Source organism: Pteropus alecto, unplaced genomic scaffold (assembly GCF_000325575.1).
Source record: "Pteropus alecto unplaced genomic scaffold, ASM32557v1 scaffold45, whole genome shotgun sequence".
Classification (NCBI taxonomy): Eukaryota; Metazoa; Chordata; class Mammalia; order Chiroptera; family Pteropodidae; genus Pteropus; species Pteropus alecto.
In genome coordinates, this window is record NW_006442491.1 from 21974119 (window position 1) to 21992385 (window position 18267).

At 37.6% G+C, this 18267-nt stretch overlaps 1 protein-coding gene across 11 annotated transcripts in view; it reads left to right on the forward strand.

The window, feature by feature from the left end:
- CNBD2 (cyclic nucleotide binding domain containing 2) overlaps positions 1 to 18267 on the forward strand; it is a 54085-nt gene that overhangs the window by 26032 nt on the left and 9786 nt on the right. For 9 of the 11 annotated variants that reach the window (XM_015597306.2, XM_015597303.2, XM_025039994.1 and 6 more), the window contains 4 exons: positions 5953 to 5994; positions 6092 to 6206; positions 13872 to 14049; positions 15887 to 16007. In XM_015597306.2, the coding sequence (XP_015452792.1) occupies positions 5953 to 5994; positions 6092 to 6206; positions 13872 to 14049; positions 15887 to 16007 (456 nt within the window). The remainder of the gene's footprint in view (positions 1 to 5952; positions 5995 to 6091; positions 6207 to 13871; positions 14050 to 15886; positions 16008 to 18267) is intronic. The other 2 variants (XM_025039997.1, XM_006921768.3) reach the window with 1 other exon arrangement.

An 18267-nucleotide genomic window follows, 5' to 3' on the forward strand; every position in this document is an offset into this window, starting at 1 on the left:
AAAGAGGCGTTTCCACCCAGGTCTGTCTGACTTCAAATATTTTACCCACCCCCCTATCCCCTAGCCTATATCCCATCACCTAGCCAGTCTCCTGTCACCTCCCACTTTGGCTCCCTCTGCCCTCTTCTCCAGGCCCTCCCCTCCAGCCACGCCCCTCTGCTGCTCCTCAGATACACCCATGTAACCCACCAGCTGTGATCTCTCACTTCTGTTCCTCCAGGAGCTTCTCCCTGTTCCATGCCTCACTAAGCTATTACCATTCCAAGGAACATTCCAAAAGTTCCTTACTTCAGCTTACTGGTTATTCTGTCTCCTAGCCCTTCAGTCCTGGCCCTGCCTTTGGTTTGGGCCTTTCTGTCAATTATTGACTCTGCTCAACCCTAAGTAGTGGTCCTCCTCCTCTTCCTCCTTCTCCTCCTCCTCCTCCCCCTCCTCCCACCACCACCACCATTGTTTTGAGGCTTTTTGCTCCTGTGCTAGGGGTTCTACTAGCATCATTATTTTTTTGTTTATTTGTTTTGGTTTATTTTGGAATAGGTAATAATACATTCACATGGCTCAAAATTCAAAAGGATTAAAAGAGTGATGAGTCGCCCTTCTTCCTCTTTCCCCTGCCACGCAGTATTCCTCCCTAGAGGCAACCACTGCCATCAGTTGCCTATGTATCTGTCCTGCATATATACTCTCTGCATATATAGGCAAATGCATTTGTATATGTTTTTTTCCTTTTTTTCATAAATGATGTCATACTACACAGACTGTTTTGCACCTCACTGTTTCATTTAAGAATATTTTTTCCATATTAGTACATAAAGAACACGTTCATTATTTTTTTCCCACTTGCGTAGTATTTTACTGTATGGTTGTACTTTAGTTTATTTAACCAGCTTCCTATTGATGGATATTTAAGTTATCTTAATATTTTGGTATTTCAAATAGTATTTTGATTAATAACCATGTACATAGTACCATTTCACCATAAATCTTCACCATAGCTCTACAAAGAAGATATTATTATTCCAAGTTTACAGTTGAAGCTAAGACACCTTAAAAAATGCCACCCAGCTAAGGAGCAGAGCCAGAATTCTGCCTGCAAACTTTTAGCATCTCCCATATATCTGTTGTTTACATGTTAAGCCACCGCAGACATTTGTTGAGCTTTTGCCAAGGTCCAGGCTGGGAAAGGATACAAAGATGGAAGAGACTGGTTCTTTCTCCTTATATATCTCCTCCCCTAGATTCTGAGCATAGACAAAGTTGTCAGCACCAACTACCAAGTGATTAGTGCAAACTCTGCAAGTTATAAGAATTCAGGAGGGAGAGCGCTCAAAAGGTAGAGACTTTAAGGAAGGCTTCCTGGAAGAGGTGAGATGGGAAATGAGCCTTGAAGTATTGGACCATTAGACAAAAGGAAGGGGTAAATTGGTTGTGTGCTGAAGCTGGCGCATGGTGGCCTTCAAGAGCTGAGTAAGTTTTCAGGAATTCTCTGAGTCGGTAAACACTATAATTATTAAAAATTAAATTATATAAGCCTACAATTAAATACATCGGAAACAAGAGTAATAAATACTGAAAACTCATCATTTTTTAATGATGTTACTGCATTTGACTATTACCTATGCTCTTGAGGTTATTTATGTCTACTGCATCTATATGGCAGAAATACTATACAGTTGTGTCCATCTCTTCTCAACTCCATGTTCAATGACTTCACATTGGTAGCTTAAAATCAGCCATGGAGGGCAGTATTTACACAATGGAAATTGGCAGACACACTGTATCAGGTCTTGATTTATGGCTTTGCTGATTATCTTAAAATTATAGAGAAAATGTTTATAATGCAGATTAAATTTAAGAATAGGCAGGGTCTGTAGCCATTATACTGTTAAGAGAAGAAGATTGAGAAAATATTCTTCTAGTGTTTAAAAAGTATTATCTGATTCATCATAGAAATTACTCATATCATAGATTACCAGTGAAGTTCTGATATACATAGTGATAAAGCTAAAAGAGGTTTCAATTTAATGAATGTAATTTATATGAGAGTGAGATATAGTTTACCAGTGGATTACAAATCAGATTTAATAATATTTACTTAATTGGGAAAAGAGTGGACTGAGATACAAATTTGTTTGTCAAATCATGGTTGAACTGTGACTACAGATTGGCCATGGACACAAGAGTTCAGCCAAGGTCAACAAAAGCATTGTGATAATCAGTTGACTATATGAAATCTCCAATAAAATATAGTGTATTTTGTTACTATTTATAAATTGTGTATAATGCACCCTTTATAACAGTAAAATTTATAGACTTGCATACATTTTCCTAGAGAGCTGGTTGTTGAACTTAGCAGCACCATCAGGGGTGTGTTTGTGTTATTATTCTGGGATTGATCCCAGAGAACAAAGTCAAGTCTAGCTAATATACACAGAAAGGGGTTTTTTGCAGGATGTTAAATGGCTAGCAGATTTACTGGAGGGGGAATGTGGGAGGCCGGAAGAAACAGACCTAGACTGAAAATGACTCCCAACAACTCCAGATCAGAGTCCAGAACTGGACTGCCATAGGTGCTGCTTCTCCTGCCACGTTCAGGAAGCCTGTTGTATAGCCACTGCCTCCACTAACGAAGTGGATGTCCGGCAGTTCCAAAACCAAGCCTTGCCCAAGTGCGTTGGATTGGCAGAACCCAAATCACCCAGAGCCTTAGCTACGAGAAAGCTTAGGAAATGTAGTGTTTGGCTTCCAGCCTCTACTCACATGGGGATTCAGATGCACAAGATCTGACGCGGAGGAGGGTGGGGATGAGCATGAGATCCTTGCCAGCTGAGGGGAATAGTGGGAAGCGGAACACAGTAGGGATGTGCCTGGGGTTTGTTTAAGTTTGGAGAATCTTGATGATCATGTGAGAAGAGGTAGGAGAGAACCTAAAAGAGGAACCGGTAGTAAAGAGCCCTGATGGCCAACATGAATAATTTGCAATCCCCGCCCCCACCTCCATATATCTGCTTCCTCTTTCCTAAAATTTTTTCTTTAAAATTAGTTAACTCTGGAAAGCTACATTTGAATAAGTGTCACAGGTGATTGTAATGCAAGGGTGCTTGAACTTCATTCTGAGAAAAATAATACAGATGTCACAGAGTGACAGCAGGTAGGAGGCCTCCTGGCCAGCAGATGAGTTTATTTCTTACAGTGTTTTATTAAAAGCTGATTTAATCGTTAATGTGAAGATCGTAAATAAAAATATTGAGTTCTGGCTTCTTTTGACTATTCAGAAGATCAGACAACACTAGGCTGTATTCTGGTGCGGCCTTGTCTGGCTGGAGTTGAAGAGCGCCTGCCAGCTCAAAAGGGACTGCTCTTTTTTCTCATTTTTATTTCCTGACTAGCCGGCTAAGACCAGGCTGTCCTGACTCCTGTCATTTACTCATATAGCCACTAGAGGGCGAAATCAGCTGCGGGTAACCAGGAGTCCTTGGGACTTAGTTGGAGAACCTGATTTCCTGCTGGCATCGCAAACATAATTAATGCCTATAATCAACTCATTTTGAACAGTTTATCATGTGGGGAACACATGATAAAGTTGTTTTCTCTATAGATACAGATGCGATTAAAGACCCATGAGAGACTTTCCAAGAGGAAACTGTTGGAGTTTTTCTCTAGCACCTGTAGTTCCTGATGAATAAATGTTTGTTGAATGAATGTTAATTAAAGCTCCAAGCACAATGCCTGGCATATAGTAAGGTTTTATTAAATGTTTGATCCTTTCTTCTCCATCCTCTTGAACAGTAATCTGTCTTGAACCATAACCTTTTATAATATATCTCTTAGTATTCCTACTAAAAAAGGTAAAATATCATAAGCTATGAAACATATAAGAAAAATGACATCTTCTTTCCTATAGGATTAGGAAAGATAAAAGGATTGTGCAGATGTTGTTAGTGCAATACAAAGATGTATTAAAATGGGTTCTGTTATGCAATGTGGGAGAGGGTATAAACTGATCTTACATTTCTGAAGTGCAGTTTGGCAATGTGTATTTAAAACATGGCGTACCTTTAGGAATTAATCCCAGGCAGATAATCAAACGAGTATTCTATTAGGTAAACTAGATTCTGCTGCAATTATTAAAAAAAAAAAAATCCTGAAATCTCAGTGGATTAACTAACAAAGATTTATTCCTTCATCCCACTACTTAATCATAGCAGGCCAGCAGGTCTTGCTCCTTATGGTTACTCAGGGACTCAGGCCACTGTAGATTCTGTCTTGACCCATGCTCCCATGATCGATAGGGCAAGGGAAGGGAATGCTGAGAATCAAGCCCTAGCTTCTAAAGATCCTACTCAAGAGTATCACGAGTCACTTTGCTAATGGAAATTGACCAAAGCATGTAAGAGGCCATGCCTAATTCAAAAGGTGGAAAAGTATCATCCTGCCATGTGCCTGGGAGGAGAACTCAAGTATTTGTGAACTGCCTTAATGACCACTCTGGACATTAAGAAGTATGTACAAGATTGTCAGTTAAAGTTGCTGTCCGCTGCAAGTCTCAGAAACCCAACTGCAGTGGCTTAATAAATAGCAATTTATTTTTCTCATGCAGTAGGGTCTAGAATTAAGCAATCCAGAGCTAGATGAGCTGTTCTAGAAAGTCTTCCAGAACCCAGACTTCTTCTAGAACCCAGATTTCTCCCTTTATCATCTGCAGTTTATGACTTTCATTCTAATGGTCACAACATGGCTGTTCCACCTCCAGCCATCACATCTGAGTTTCAGGCAATGGGAAGGGGGAATGACAACCATAGCTTTCCGTGGAGTTTTAGTCATCGGTCAGTCTTCCACACATTTTTAACTGGGGATTTTGCTGTCCTGAACAAAAACAGAGTTATATACAATACTGACAAGTTAGAAACAACTACATATTAATCTTCAAAAATATTTTCTTGAGATATAACATATATGCACTAAAGAACTCGAATCTAAACTTTATAGCTTGATGAATTTTTATATATGTATATATCTGTGTAAGCATCATTCAAATCAAAATAGAGCACATTTTTAGCACCTCAGAAGATTCTCTGTGCCTTTTCCCAGACAACCCCCCGCCCCAGAAAGATAACCACTCTTCTCATTTCTGTCATCACAGATTAGTTCTGCCTGTTCTTGAATTTCATATAAATGGAATCATGCAGTCTGCGCTTTTTGTGTCTGACTTCTTTTGCTCAACCGAATATTTATTTTCAATTTTATATAAATTATGGCATACATAGAATAATATGCAATCATTAAAAACTAATGTAGAACAATATTGTTTGATATCGAAAAGACATCCTTGATGTATTACTAAGTTTTTATAAAGGGTATAAAAATCTTTTACATAAGTGGACTAATTTATGAAAAATTGTATATGTACATCTTATATGCACGTAGAGAAAAGTTTGAAATAATAAAGTACCAAAATGTTATTACTTGTTATTTCTGAGTGTTAGGATTAACATTGTTTTAACTTTTTCCATGTTCTTCTGTTTGTTTTGAATATTTTTAAAACTTTTAATTTACAATGATTTTAAATTTATAGAAAATTTGCAAGAACAGTACAAAGAACTGTAGAATCTTAACCTGGATTCGCCAATTGTTAACATTTACTTTAAGATATATATTTTTTTCCTGCCTGAATTATTTGAGAGTTAAGTATCATTTATCATACTCATTTACCCCTGTACACTTAAGTTATTATTTTCTAAGATCAGAAATTAACCACAGAATAATTATCAAAATCTAGGAACTTAACATTGCTGTAACATATAATTTACAGTCCACAATCTATTTCACCAATTGTCCCAATATCATCCTCAGTGATTATTTTTCCAGTGCCAGCATTGTATTTGGTTCTAATGCCTCTTTAGCTATTTGAATTTTTTATAAGTAGATAACATTTTCATTTTTTTTTTAAAGGGACTCAAAACCACTTTTATTAAGCAAGTAAAACAAGATGGGGTAAGATGCAATACAGAAAAGAACATATCTTCAAAGCCTAGCCTGCTTAGAATCTCGGGGGGTTAAGTCTTTTGTTTGTGTCCCTTGATGTGTCCAGGGCAGCTGTGAAGTCCTGCGGCTGATAGACCTTGGGGCCTCGCCTTCCTACTACAAGTGGATCTGGCAGCATCTGGAGCTGGTATATGACAGACCTATGAAGACCCACTTCAAAGGTTAGCCATTGTCCACATCGGGCAGCTGACAGCATAGCAGGGGGCTCCCGGTCCCTTTCTGTTTCCAGTTCCCAGTGCATAGTCTTAGAAATCTAGAGCTAGAAGGGCCTGGCAGGATGTCTGGTTTGATCCCTTCTACCAGCTGTGGAAATCTGGTCCACAGGGCCCGGCCAGGTTAGGCTTTGGCCCACCTCTCCTACTCCTCCTTTTCAACCTTTCCCCTTTGCTTTAGGTTCTCCCAGGGAGAGGGTGGGAAAAACAGAGCTTGAAACTAGACAGCCGGATTTGAATCCCACTGATTAGCTGGGCGACTTTGATGAGTAGTTAAGTCTCTGGGCCTGGTCTCTTTGTCACAGTCGTGTTGTGCTTAAGAGCACAGACCCAGGAATCAAACTGCTTGTGTTTGGTTTAAATCCAGGGTTTGTCACTTATGAGCTGGTGGATTCTAGACAAGTCACTCTATGTCCCTGTGCATTAGTGCCCTCGGAGTTTGTAAAATGTGAATTGAATGTGAAATATTCATCTGCTTAATTTCATAACAGGTATGTGAGGTAGGGACCTCACATACCTGTTATGAAATTAAGCAGATGAATATGTAAAGCTCTCAGAACACTACCTGGGTGCATTAGTGAATAGCAGATGATCACTGACATCACACAGGTTGCTAGGAAAGCTGAATGAAATCATGCATGCACGGGGCTTGGTAGGTGCTCAGTAAATGTCAATTTTCACGTCACTTCTTTTTTCCTTCTTTTCCAGTGCCAATCTAACAGAGAAAAAGCTACATCCTATGAATTTTTTCTGCAGTTTTTAAAAATTGTGGCACAATACACACAACAAAATTTATTATCTTAACCATTTTTAAGCATGCAGTTCAGGGGTATTAAATATATTCATCTTGTGCAACCATCACCACCATTCATTTCCATAACTTTTCATTTTGTAAAACTGAAACTGTACCCGTTAAACAGTAACTCCCTCTTTCTCCTCCCCCTAGCCTCTGGCAGATATCATTCTACTGTTTTCGTCTCTTTGATTTTGACTACTCTAAGTACCTCACAGAAGTGGAATCCTATAGTACTTATCCTTTATGGCTGGCTTATTCCATTTAGCATAATGTCCTTGAATTCTATATATGTTGTGTTGTAGGTCAAAATTTCCTTCCCTTTTAAGGCTGAATAACATTCTATTGTAATGCATATTTGACATTTTGCTTATCCATTCATCTGTCAATAGACACTTGAGTTGCTTCTACATTTTAGTTATAGTGAGTAATGCTGCTATGAACATGGGTGTACAAATATATTTTTGAGACCCTTTTTTTTTCTTTTGAATATATACTCAGAAGCAGAATTGCTGGATATATGGTAAATTCTATTTTTAATCTTTTGAGGAATTGCCATACTGTTTTCCACAGTGGCTATTACCATTTCATATTACCACTCAATAGTGCACAAGATCCAGTTTCTCCAAATCCTCATCAACACTTGTTTTTTCTTTGAGTGGTATCCATCCTAATGGGTATGAGGTGGTATCTCATTGTGGTTTTGACTTGCATTTCCCTAATTATTAGTGATGTGTGGAGCATCTTTCCACATGCATGTTGGTCATTTTTATGTCTTTTTTTGGAAGAATGTCTATTCAAGAAATGTCTATTCCTTTAACCATTTTAAAATCTGTTTTTTGTTAAGTTTTAGGACTTCTCTCTGTGTTCTAGACATTAATCCTTTATCGGACTTAGGCTTTACAAATATTTATCCCATTTTGTAGTTTGCCTTTTTACTCTATTGATTTTGTCTTTTGATGCACAAAATTTTAAAATTTTCATGAAGTCTATTTGGCTATTTTTTCTTTGGTTGCCTGTACCTTTGGTTTATATCCAAGAAGTCATTGCCAATCCAATGTCTTGAAGCTTTTGCCTTATATTTTAAGAGTTTTATAGTTTTAGATCTTACATTTAGGTCTTTGATCCATTTTGAGTTAATTTTTGTATATGGAGTGAGATAAGGATCCAGCTTCATTCTTTTGCATGTGGATATCTAGTTTTTCCAGCATATTTGTTGAAAAGACTGTCCTTTCTTCATTGAATAGTCTTGGCACCCTTGTCAAAAATCATTTGATCTTATATATGTGAGGGCTTATTTCTGTCCTCTCTATTCCGTTCCATTGGGTATATGTCTATCTTTATGCCAGTATCACGCTATTTTGATTTTTGTAGCTTTGTAGTAAGTTTTGAGATCAGGAAGTGTGAGTCCCCCACCTTTGCTCTTCTTTTTCAAGATTGTTTTAGCTATTTGGGGTCCCTTGAGATTCCTTAGAAATTTTAGGATGGGTTTTTGTGTTTCTGCAAAAAAGTCTCTGGGATTTTGGATTTTGATAGGAATTTCATTGAAGCTGTAGATTGCTTTGGGTAATATTGACATCGTAACAATTTTGTCTTCCAGTTCATGAACATGAGATGTGTTTCCATTTATTATGTCTTCTTTATCAGCAATGTTTTGTAGTTTTCTTTGCACAAGTCTTTCACATCCTTGATTAAGTTAATTCTTAAGTATTTTATTCTTTTGACACTATTGTAAATGGAATTGTTTTTGTAATTTCCTTTTCAGATTGTTCATTGTTAGTATGTAGAAATGCAACTGATTTGTGTTGCCTTTGTATCCTGATATGTTGCCGAATTCATTTGTTAGCTGTAAAAGTTTTATCATGGAATCTTTAGGGTGTTCTACACAAATTTTGATATGTTATGTTTTCATAGTCTTCAGTTCAAAATGCTTTTAAACTTTCCTTTTGATTTCTTCTTGAAAGAAGAGAACCCATTAACCTATTAAATGTTTAGGATGGTTTTATTTATTTAATTTCTAAACATTTGGGGATTATCCAGCTATCTTTCTGTTATTGATTTCTAAGAGAACATACTTTGTATGATTTGAATCCTCCAGAATGTATTCAAACTTGTTTTATGGCTCAGAATATCGTCTTTCTTGGTAAATGTTCCATTTGCATTTGGAAATGGGCTCAGTGTTCTATTAATGTCAGGTCAAGTTGATTGTGTTCAAGTCATCTATATCCTTACTGATTTTGTCTACTTTTTAAAAATCAATTATTAATAGAGAGTTGTTAAAATCTCCAACTACAATTGTAGATATGTTTTCCTCTTTGCATTTCTACCCGGTTTTGCTTCATATATTTTGAAGTTCTCTTTATTAGATACATAAATGTTTAGAATTGAGTTCTTACTCATTATGATCTTCTTTATCCCGGGTAATATGTTTTTTCTTTAAAACCCACTTTTTCTGATATTAATTTAGTTGCTCCTTTTGATGAGTGTTAGTTTGGTATATCTTTTTCCACCCTTTATATTTAATAAATATCTGTCTTTATACTTAAATTGGGTTTCATAAAGGCAGCATATAGTTGGGTCTTGCTTTTTTTAAAATTCAATTGGACAACCTCTGCCTGAGATTTCTAAACCGTTTATATTTAATATTATTACTGATTATGGTTGAGTTTAAATCTACCATCCTGTTATTTGTTTTCTATTTGTCCTGTTCTCCTCTGTTCTTTATTTCCTTTTTCTTTTTCTGCTTCCTTTTAAACTGATTATTTTATATGATTCTGTTTTATTTTCTTTGTTGGCTCATTAGCTATAACTCTTTGTTGTGTTATTTTAGTGGTTGCTTTATAATTTATTATATATACCTTCAATTTATCACAGTCTGCCTTCAAGTGATGTTATACCACTTTGTAGAATCAGAACTTTACAAAAATATATTTCCATTTCTCCCTTCCCAGATTTTGTGCTATTGTGATATATTCTATTTTCATATATTAAAGACCTTACATGTTATTACTTTTGCTTTAAACAGTCAATTAACTTTTAAATATACTTAAATCATAAGAACAAAAGTCTTTTATATTTACCTATGTAGTCATCATTTCTGATGCTCTTCATTCCTTTCTTTAGATCCAGATTTCCATAGTACCATTCCTTCTGCCTGAAGTACTTCCTTTAACATTTTTTTTTATAGTTCAGAACATCTGGTGATAAATTCTTTCAGCTTTTCTATGTCTGAAAATGATTCTGTTTATACTTTTGAAAGAAATTTTCACTGGGTATAGAATTCTAAGTTAACAGATTTTTTTAATTTAGTACTTTAATGATGTATTAAAGTCTATCTTCTGGTTTGCATTGTTTTCAATAAGAAGTCTGCCAACATTCTTATCTTTGTATAACCTCTTTGCATAATTTTGTATATCCTCTGTGTATAATGTGCCTTTTTATTCTGGCTGGTTTAAAATTTTTCATTTTATCAGTAGTTTTAAGCAATTTGATTATGTTGTGCCTTGGCATAATTTTCATTATGTTTCTGTGCTGGAGGTTAATTTAGTTTCTTGGATCTTTTGGGTTTATTTTTCATCAGATTTGGAATTCTAGGGCCATTAATTTTCAAAAAATTTTCTGTATTTCCCTTTCTTTCCTACACTTTGGGGACTCTAATTACATGTATATTGGATTGCTTGAAGTTGTTTCACTGATGCTCTGTTAATTTTTTTTCAGTCTTTTTTCTCTCTGTCATTTTGGATAGTTTTTATTGCTGTCTTCAAGTTCACTAATCTTCTGCATTGTCTAATCTTCTGTTAATCCCATCCAGTATATTTTTCATTTCAGATCTTATAGTTTTCATATCTAGAAGTTTGATTTGGGTCTCTTTTATATAACTTCCATGTCTCTGCTTAATCTATACAAAATTTCTTCTTTGGAATACAATTACAATTACTATTTTAATGTCCTTCTCTACTAATTCTATCTTCTGTGTCATTTCTAGGTCAGTTTCAATTTTTCTCTTTATATGGTTCATACATTCCTATTTCTTTGCATGCCTGGTAATTGTTCATAAGATGCTAGAAACTGAATTTCCATGAAGTCCTAGGAAAGACAAATGTAACTTTGGATGCTACATATTTTTTTATTCCTGTAAATATTCCTGAGCTTTGTTCTAGGATGTAGTTAAGTTACTTGGAAATATTTTGATATTTTGGAGACTTTTAAGCTTTGTTAGGCAGGGTCAGAGCAGTGTTCAATCTAGAGAAAATTTTGCCCCATTCATGAGGCAAAACCATTTTGAATATTTCACAGTGCCCCATGACTCATGAGGTTTTCTGTTATGGCTTTTGGGAATAGGAACTACTTCTGGCCCTGTGTGAACTCTGATGGTTTATCCCTCTAATTACTTTGGATGGTTCTTTCCCCAGCCTTGTGTACTGTATTAGTATCTATTATCGTGTAACAAATTATCATAAAACTTACTGAATTAAAACAACAAACACTTATTATCTCTGTTTCTGTGGGTAAGAAACTGGAACGTGGCTTAGCAGATGGCTTTGGCTCAAGTTCTCTCATGGGTTTGCAGCTATCTGCCAGGGTTATGGTCTCATCTAAAGCCTCAGCTAGGAGGGAGCCTCTTCCAACCTCACTCACATGGCTGTTTGCAAGCCTTAGGCCCTTGCCTCATGGATATCTTTACAGGGCTGTTTTATGACACGGCAGCTTCCTTCCCCAGGAGTGAGAGAGAGCAACACGGAGTATACCCAAGGTGGAAGCTTGACATCCCATCATTTCTGCCGTATTCTCTTTGTTAGCCCAAGGTGAAAGCTATGGTCTTTTAAACCTAATTGAAAGTGACATCCCATCATTTCTGCCGTATTCTCTTTGTTAGAATCAAGTCCAACCCACACTTAATGGGAGGGTTTTACACAATGCGTGAATACCAGGAGGCGTGGAGATCATTGGGGGCCATCTTAGAGGCCGCCTATTGCTGGCAGTTTCCTAACACTCATACATGTACTGCTCAGCACTCAGCTGAGACTGAAGAGGGAGCCTAGAAGATCTTTAGAGTTCTTTTGCAGCTCTCTCTTGCCCATACTCTGCTCTATGACTCTAGCTGCTTTGTTCTCCCTGGGAGTCTCAATTCTGTCTCATCAGTTTGGAGAGATCACTGGGTTTCCCTTCCCTGCACTTCCCAGGAAATCTCCAGGCAGTAAGCTGGGGCAATAGTAGGACTCATCCCCTTTGTTTTCTATTTTGTGAGGATTGCTATTCTTTGTGGCTGGATGACCAATATCTTAAAAAGCACTTTTTCATACTTTTAGCCTGATATTATAGTAGTTTCAGGTGGGAGAATATATCTGGTCCCTGTTCCTCCATTTGGCTGGAACCAGAAGTCTAGATCTATGTTTCTTAATAGCCAAATTTTATTCTACTATATGAATATACCATAATTAATTAAACCAATTACCTTTTATAGATATTTAGGGTTATTTCCAATTTTTCACTATTGCTTTCCCGTGGTGAATTTCCTGGTGTGTTTATCTCTGCATACTTGTGCTAGGAGACATGTCGGATAAATTCTTAGAATTACTGGATCAAATAATCCACTGTGTGCTGGCAATGCATATTTAAAATATTGATATCGCCAAAATGCCTTCCAAATAGGTTGTACTCAGGCCTTTTTATGTGTGCTTTATTAATCCAGGCACTACTGCTTGTGCAGTTTGGACTTATTAATGTTAACATTAATTTTGATAGCTGATTCTAACACTTGGAGATCTATTTTTAAAGTCATTATTAAGGTTTAATTTTCATACAATAAAACACATTTAAAATGTGCAGTTCAATGACTTTTGACAAACATATCTATTGTAACCACCAGAATAAAATTATAGGATCCATCCTCCAGAAAAGTTTCCTCGTGCCCCTTTCCAGCCAGTTGCTACCATTTACCCCTGGCCCTAGGCAACCACCAATCTGCTTTCTATTAGTATAAGTTACATTTGTCTTTCCTAGGACTTTATGTAAATGGAATCTTATAGTATATACTCTTTTGGGTCTGGCTCCTTTCACTCAGCATAATGTTTTTGAGTAGATGGTTTATTCCCTTTTATTTCTGAGTAGTATTCTCTGGGAGAACTTGTTGATAACTCTCATGGAGGGCCTGTTATGTGCTGGACACTGTGCCAGGCTCATGGCACATACTTTTATCTGCAATTCTTACAATAGTCCTATGAGAGTTCCAAGAGATCATATGACTTGTTCAACGTTCTATGGCTGGTCATCCATTTATCTTTTTTTTTTTTTTTTACTTTTAATTAAACTTTTTATTTTGTGATAATTGTAGAGTCATGTGCAGCTGTAAGAAATAATGCAGAGAGATCCCATGTACCCATATCAATGGTAACATCTTGTAAAACTATATTAAAATATTGCAACCAGGAAGTTGGCATTGATACAATCTACTTATCTTTTATTGCAACTCCTGCCCCTAGTCCCAGTTTAAAAGACATGAGCTTTGAATCAAATAGACCTGAGTTCACATCCAAGCTTCAGCCTCTTCCTGGGTGACTTAAACTCTCTGTTGCTCATTTTCTCTTAAATGAAGCTGATGACACTTGTCTGGATGTAATGGATATAAAAGCTCTAGCTCAGGGCCTGACACAGGGGGACAATACACGGAAGCCACAGTGTTTTCCTTTTCTATTTTTCTTAATTTCCCCATGCACCAGATTAGCTAGGCAGATGACTATGATATACCTTCATCCACCACCACCACACCCCTCATGTATGCAAAGGCCCACTAATGTGTTTTCTTGTGCTTTCTCCAACAGAACCTTCTCCTGTGGAGAGATTTAAGAAATTCCAGATAAAATCATATCCTGTACAGGACTTTAGCACTCTGAAACTTCAGCATCTCCAGAAAGCCTGGGAGCAACAGGGAACCAGCTTCAGTAGGAAGATTAATACCTCAGAAAATAGTCTCCCAAAGACTTTGGGCCCGAAGATCGAGTAAGCTTAGTTCTTGGCAGATAGAAGTGTCCAGATTCTGGTTGAAAAGTGCCATATAACTCACAGGGCAGAATTTCGAGGATGCTGGGGAAGGGGCAGAGGTAGCAGGCACAACTCCACCCCAAAAGTTGGGGTATGTGGGGGAGGCAGCCTAGAGAGATGCTGAGTTGTGTAACCAGGAGCTGCATGCTCTGCCTCTAACTCACAGGCTCACTTTACGTTGTCGGCTACTTCTCTTCTTAGAAAACCCATTTGAGGAATAAGGGGCAGGAGAGATTTTCCTGTCTGTGTGTCACTGGGCCTTTCTGACTCTGAGCCTCTTCAGAAAATTCTACCCATCTCAGGGAGGCAGTAGATAAGAGCCTGGGTTTTGGAGTCCAACTCAGGTTCAAATCCTGGCTTGGCCACTTATTTTAGCTCTGTGTCCCTGGGCAAAGGGTTTGACCTCTGTAAGTCTTAGTTTCCTTGTCTGTAGATAATAGTGTTTAAGTCTTGAGGTTGTTGCAAGCCAGAAATTAAACAAGATAATGATAACGGTTGCTAACACTCATGGAATACTCTGTGCCTGGTCCTGGATTATCTAATTTAATCCTCACAAAAACCCTATGAGGTAAGTGTAAGTACTGCTTTTATCACTCCCATTTTCCAAGGTGCAGAGAGAGATTGTTACTTGTTCAAAGTCACACAGGTATAAAGTGGCAGAGCCAGGATTCAAGCCCAGGCAGCTTGTTAGCACTCAGTCTTATTAACTGGTACGATTGTCACAATGGGAACAAGGAGAGCTGCACATTTGCCTCAGCCCAGAAAGGCTGAGGAGCAGGGAAGGGTACCCCAATGGGCACTGGCGTAGAGGCAGTTCAGTGCTGGGCCCAGAGCAACACGACAGCCCCGTCCCCCATTAAATATGAAATAAAAATATTGCAGTGATATTGATAATAGCATCAGTGTTGCAATCTCCATATTGTCATAGTGCCACTCACTAGAGTCCTTTGCCTATTAACATTCTAACCTGCTTGACTCCATAATGAGCATCCCATAACATCTGAGTTGTTTTTCCCTCTGATGGATATTCTTTCTAGGGGATCCAGTACTTGAAATCCCAGTCTCCATTCTACTGAAGGTAGAGAACAGAGCCAGTTTCTCTGCTATAAATCAGTAAGGGAGAAGGGACAGGTTAGACCCAGAAGTGAAAAATAAAGGACATACTGGGCATGTGCCACTGATATACACGTCGTCGGGGGTGTGGGAGGGTGAGAATAGAAGCCTGCTTTATTTATGTGTTGAGTGAGTTCAGCTATAGTCTCAGCTGGTAAATAATCTTTTCCCTGCCTCTAATCCACATGTCTCTTCCTTCTACATGGCCGGAGACCAAAGAAAGCACAACAGGATTGCCTGTGTAAAATTAACCCCAACATGAACAAAGTACAGAGTCTCCAGGCCGCCCAAGGAAACTTGTCTTTGTAAACAAATACAAACAAACAAACAAACAAACAATTCATCTTTTCTTTGCCTTCTTGTCAAGAAGAGCCCCAGCTTCTTTTGTTTCCAGGGGCACAGAGCTTACTTTTTGTTAAACAGTCTGCTCCATTTTCAGACAGCTCTGACTTAGAAATTCCATATAATAGCCTTCTTTTCTTCTCTTCCAAGTCTCCCCTCTATTAAACTTCTCTAATTCCTGGTATAACCCATCTCTCCCAGCACTTAATTTGAGTTTCCTCACCTTCTAGGGGAAGGGAGGGGAGATCTCCATATGCAGTGCAGTTGGGGTTGATTATCTGTGGCCTCATGAGTGGCTGTGTTACAAATGAGTTCTTTTTAACAAGTTATCAAATTTCAGATCCAGGCGTCCTCGTATGATCAAGTGTCCCATGATAAATACCAAACATGGTGAGCTCCCCAAGGAGGCTGCAGTGGGGGCCTACATGAAGATCCATACTGTGGAGGAAGGAGAAATCATCGTAAGTGTGCACAGAGCCTTGTTCACGATATAGTGTGTAACATGCTGGGCTGGGAGTGTTAAGTAATGAGAGTACAGATTTAAAAACATCCTGCTCTCCATGTGGTGATATAGGAATATTATTGATATTTTTAGATATGATAATTTAAAAATTATCATATCGTACTTATGTTTTTTAAGAGTCCTTATATCTAGGACATACATGTCAAAATATTTACAGATAAAATGCTCTGACATCTGGGACTTTATTTAAAATAACTCAGGAACAAGGCGAGGTTGGTCCCCTCTCACCACTCTCATTCAGCATTGTTCTGGAAGTCCTAGCTAGTGCACTGAGACAAGAAGAGGAAAGAAAATGTATGCAGATTGGGAAGGAAGAAATAAAGCTGTCTTTGTTTGCAAATAACATGAATGTAGACAATTCCAAAGAATAAAAATAAAAACAAAAACAAAAGAAACCCCAAACTCCTGATTATAGCAAGGTCACGGGGATAAGGCAATGACCAATTGGAATTTGAAATTAAAAGCACAATACTATTAACTATAATGAAAGACTTCAAAGAAGATTTAAATAAATGGAGAAATATTCTATGTTCTTGGATTGTGTGATTTCAATTCTGTGACATTCTGGAACAGGCAAAACTGTAGCGATAGTAAAATGATCAGTGGTGGCCAGAGGTTTGGAGTTCAGGGGAAGGGATGAATAGGTAAAGCATACAGGATTTTTAGGACAGTAAAATTATTCTGAAAAATTCAAAAAACTTTTAAATAAAGTTATTCTGTGTGATAATGTTATGGTGGATTTAAAACATTAAGCATTGTCAAAACCCATAGAACTTTACAGCACAGAGTGAACCTTAAAGTATGTAATTAGTAAAAATGAAACAAATCATCTAGGAGGTCAGGGGGATCCCAGGAAGGAATAGACTATGATAAGAGGATCTCATGATATTACAAATGCATGAAACAACCTCTGTGAAGTAAGCGGGGGAAAAGTGTGCTGACCTAAGTATTTGGAGATGCCCAGAGTCTGTAAGACTAAAAGCAAAAGGAATTGCACATGGGCATTGTATTCTAGTTAATAAAGTTGTTTCCCATGGGTGATAGGAATCAGCAATTCTGCTATATGTAGGTACTGAAATGAATCAATTAAATAAATGAATGGCAGATGGTAAGAGCCAACTTTCACTATTGGAGTGGGAATTTACAGATAAACAAGGGCAGGAGGCTATAATGATCTAGGTGGTAATGGATTAGAGTTGAAGACATCAGTGTGCACTCATGTTTAGCTTAATATTGATACAGACGGTTACCTAGAAAGATTTATAAATAAACATAAACATATATCTTCTGCTGTGCCAGCTGATGGGGCCTAAAAGAAATGACACCCCTAATAACAATGAGCACACTTGACACCTGAATCTTGGTTTCTAATACCATTCTTCCATAGGAGGAACAAAGGTTCCTTGGGAAATGATTGATGCTAGGACTAGGGCAGGAAATATACGCGATGAACCTGGAGTATTCTGTAGTGCCAGGAAGTAAGGAAGTGTTGGGGGAAAAAAGCCACATTAATGGGGGCATAGCAAATAGACACAGGGACTAATTGAAAGAGCTCCAAATAGCCAAAGCTGGAGCAATATGAGCAGCAAAATAAAGTAGTATTGGATTATAACCCAAAGTATAAAATAAACATGCATGAGTATATACTGAAACAATGCATAAATTAATAGAGAAGAGACAAATCTCCCATGCAGAAGAATTCTATATAAATAATTTATGTAGATACTCTGCCCTAAAGGAAAGGACATGTAGAACTCCCTTTTCCTTAGGTGGGAGCTGCACATGGTGACTTCCTTCCAAAGAGTACAGTGTGGAAAGGAGAAAAAATAAATAACTCTACAGTAAGGAAACCTGAGAAACACTACTATAGCCAGTGATAAAAATGGGATATGTGATGAAAATGGCACTTTATCTATGTGGTCCTCTTTTCTATAACCAATAACCCTGGTCTACTCATGAGAAAAAAATAAGACAGATTCTAGTAGTGGGGCATCCTGCAAAAATACTTGGCCGGTACTCCTCAAACCTGTTAAGGTATCATAAACAAGGTAAGCCTGAGAAACTGCCAGAGCCAAGAGGAGCCTAAAGACTCATGACAATGTAACGTAATGTAACCCTAGTGGATAAGTTTGTGGAACAAAAAAAGAACTTTAGATAAAAACAGGAAATCTAAATAACTCATTGGCTTCAGTTGATAA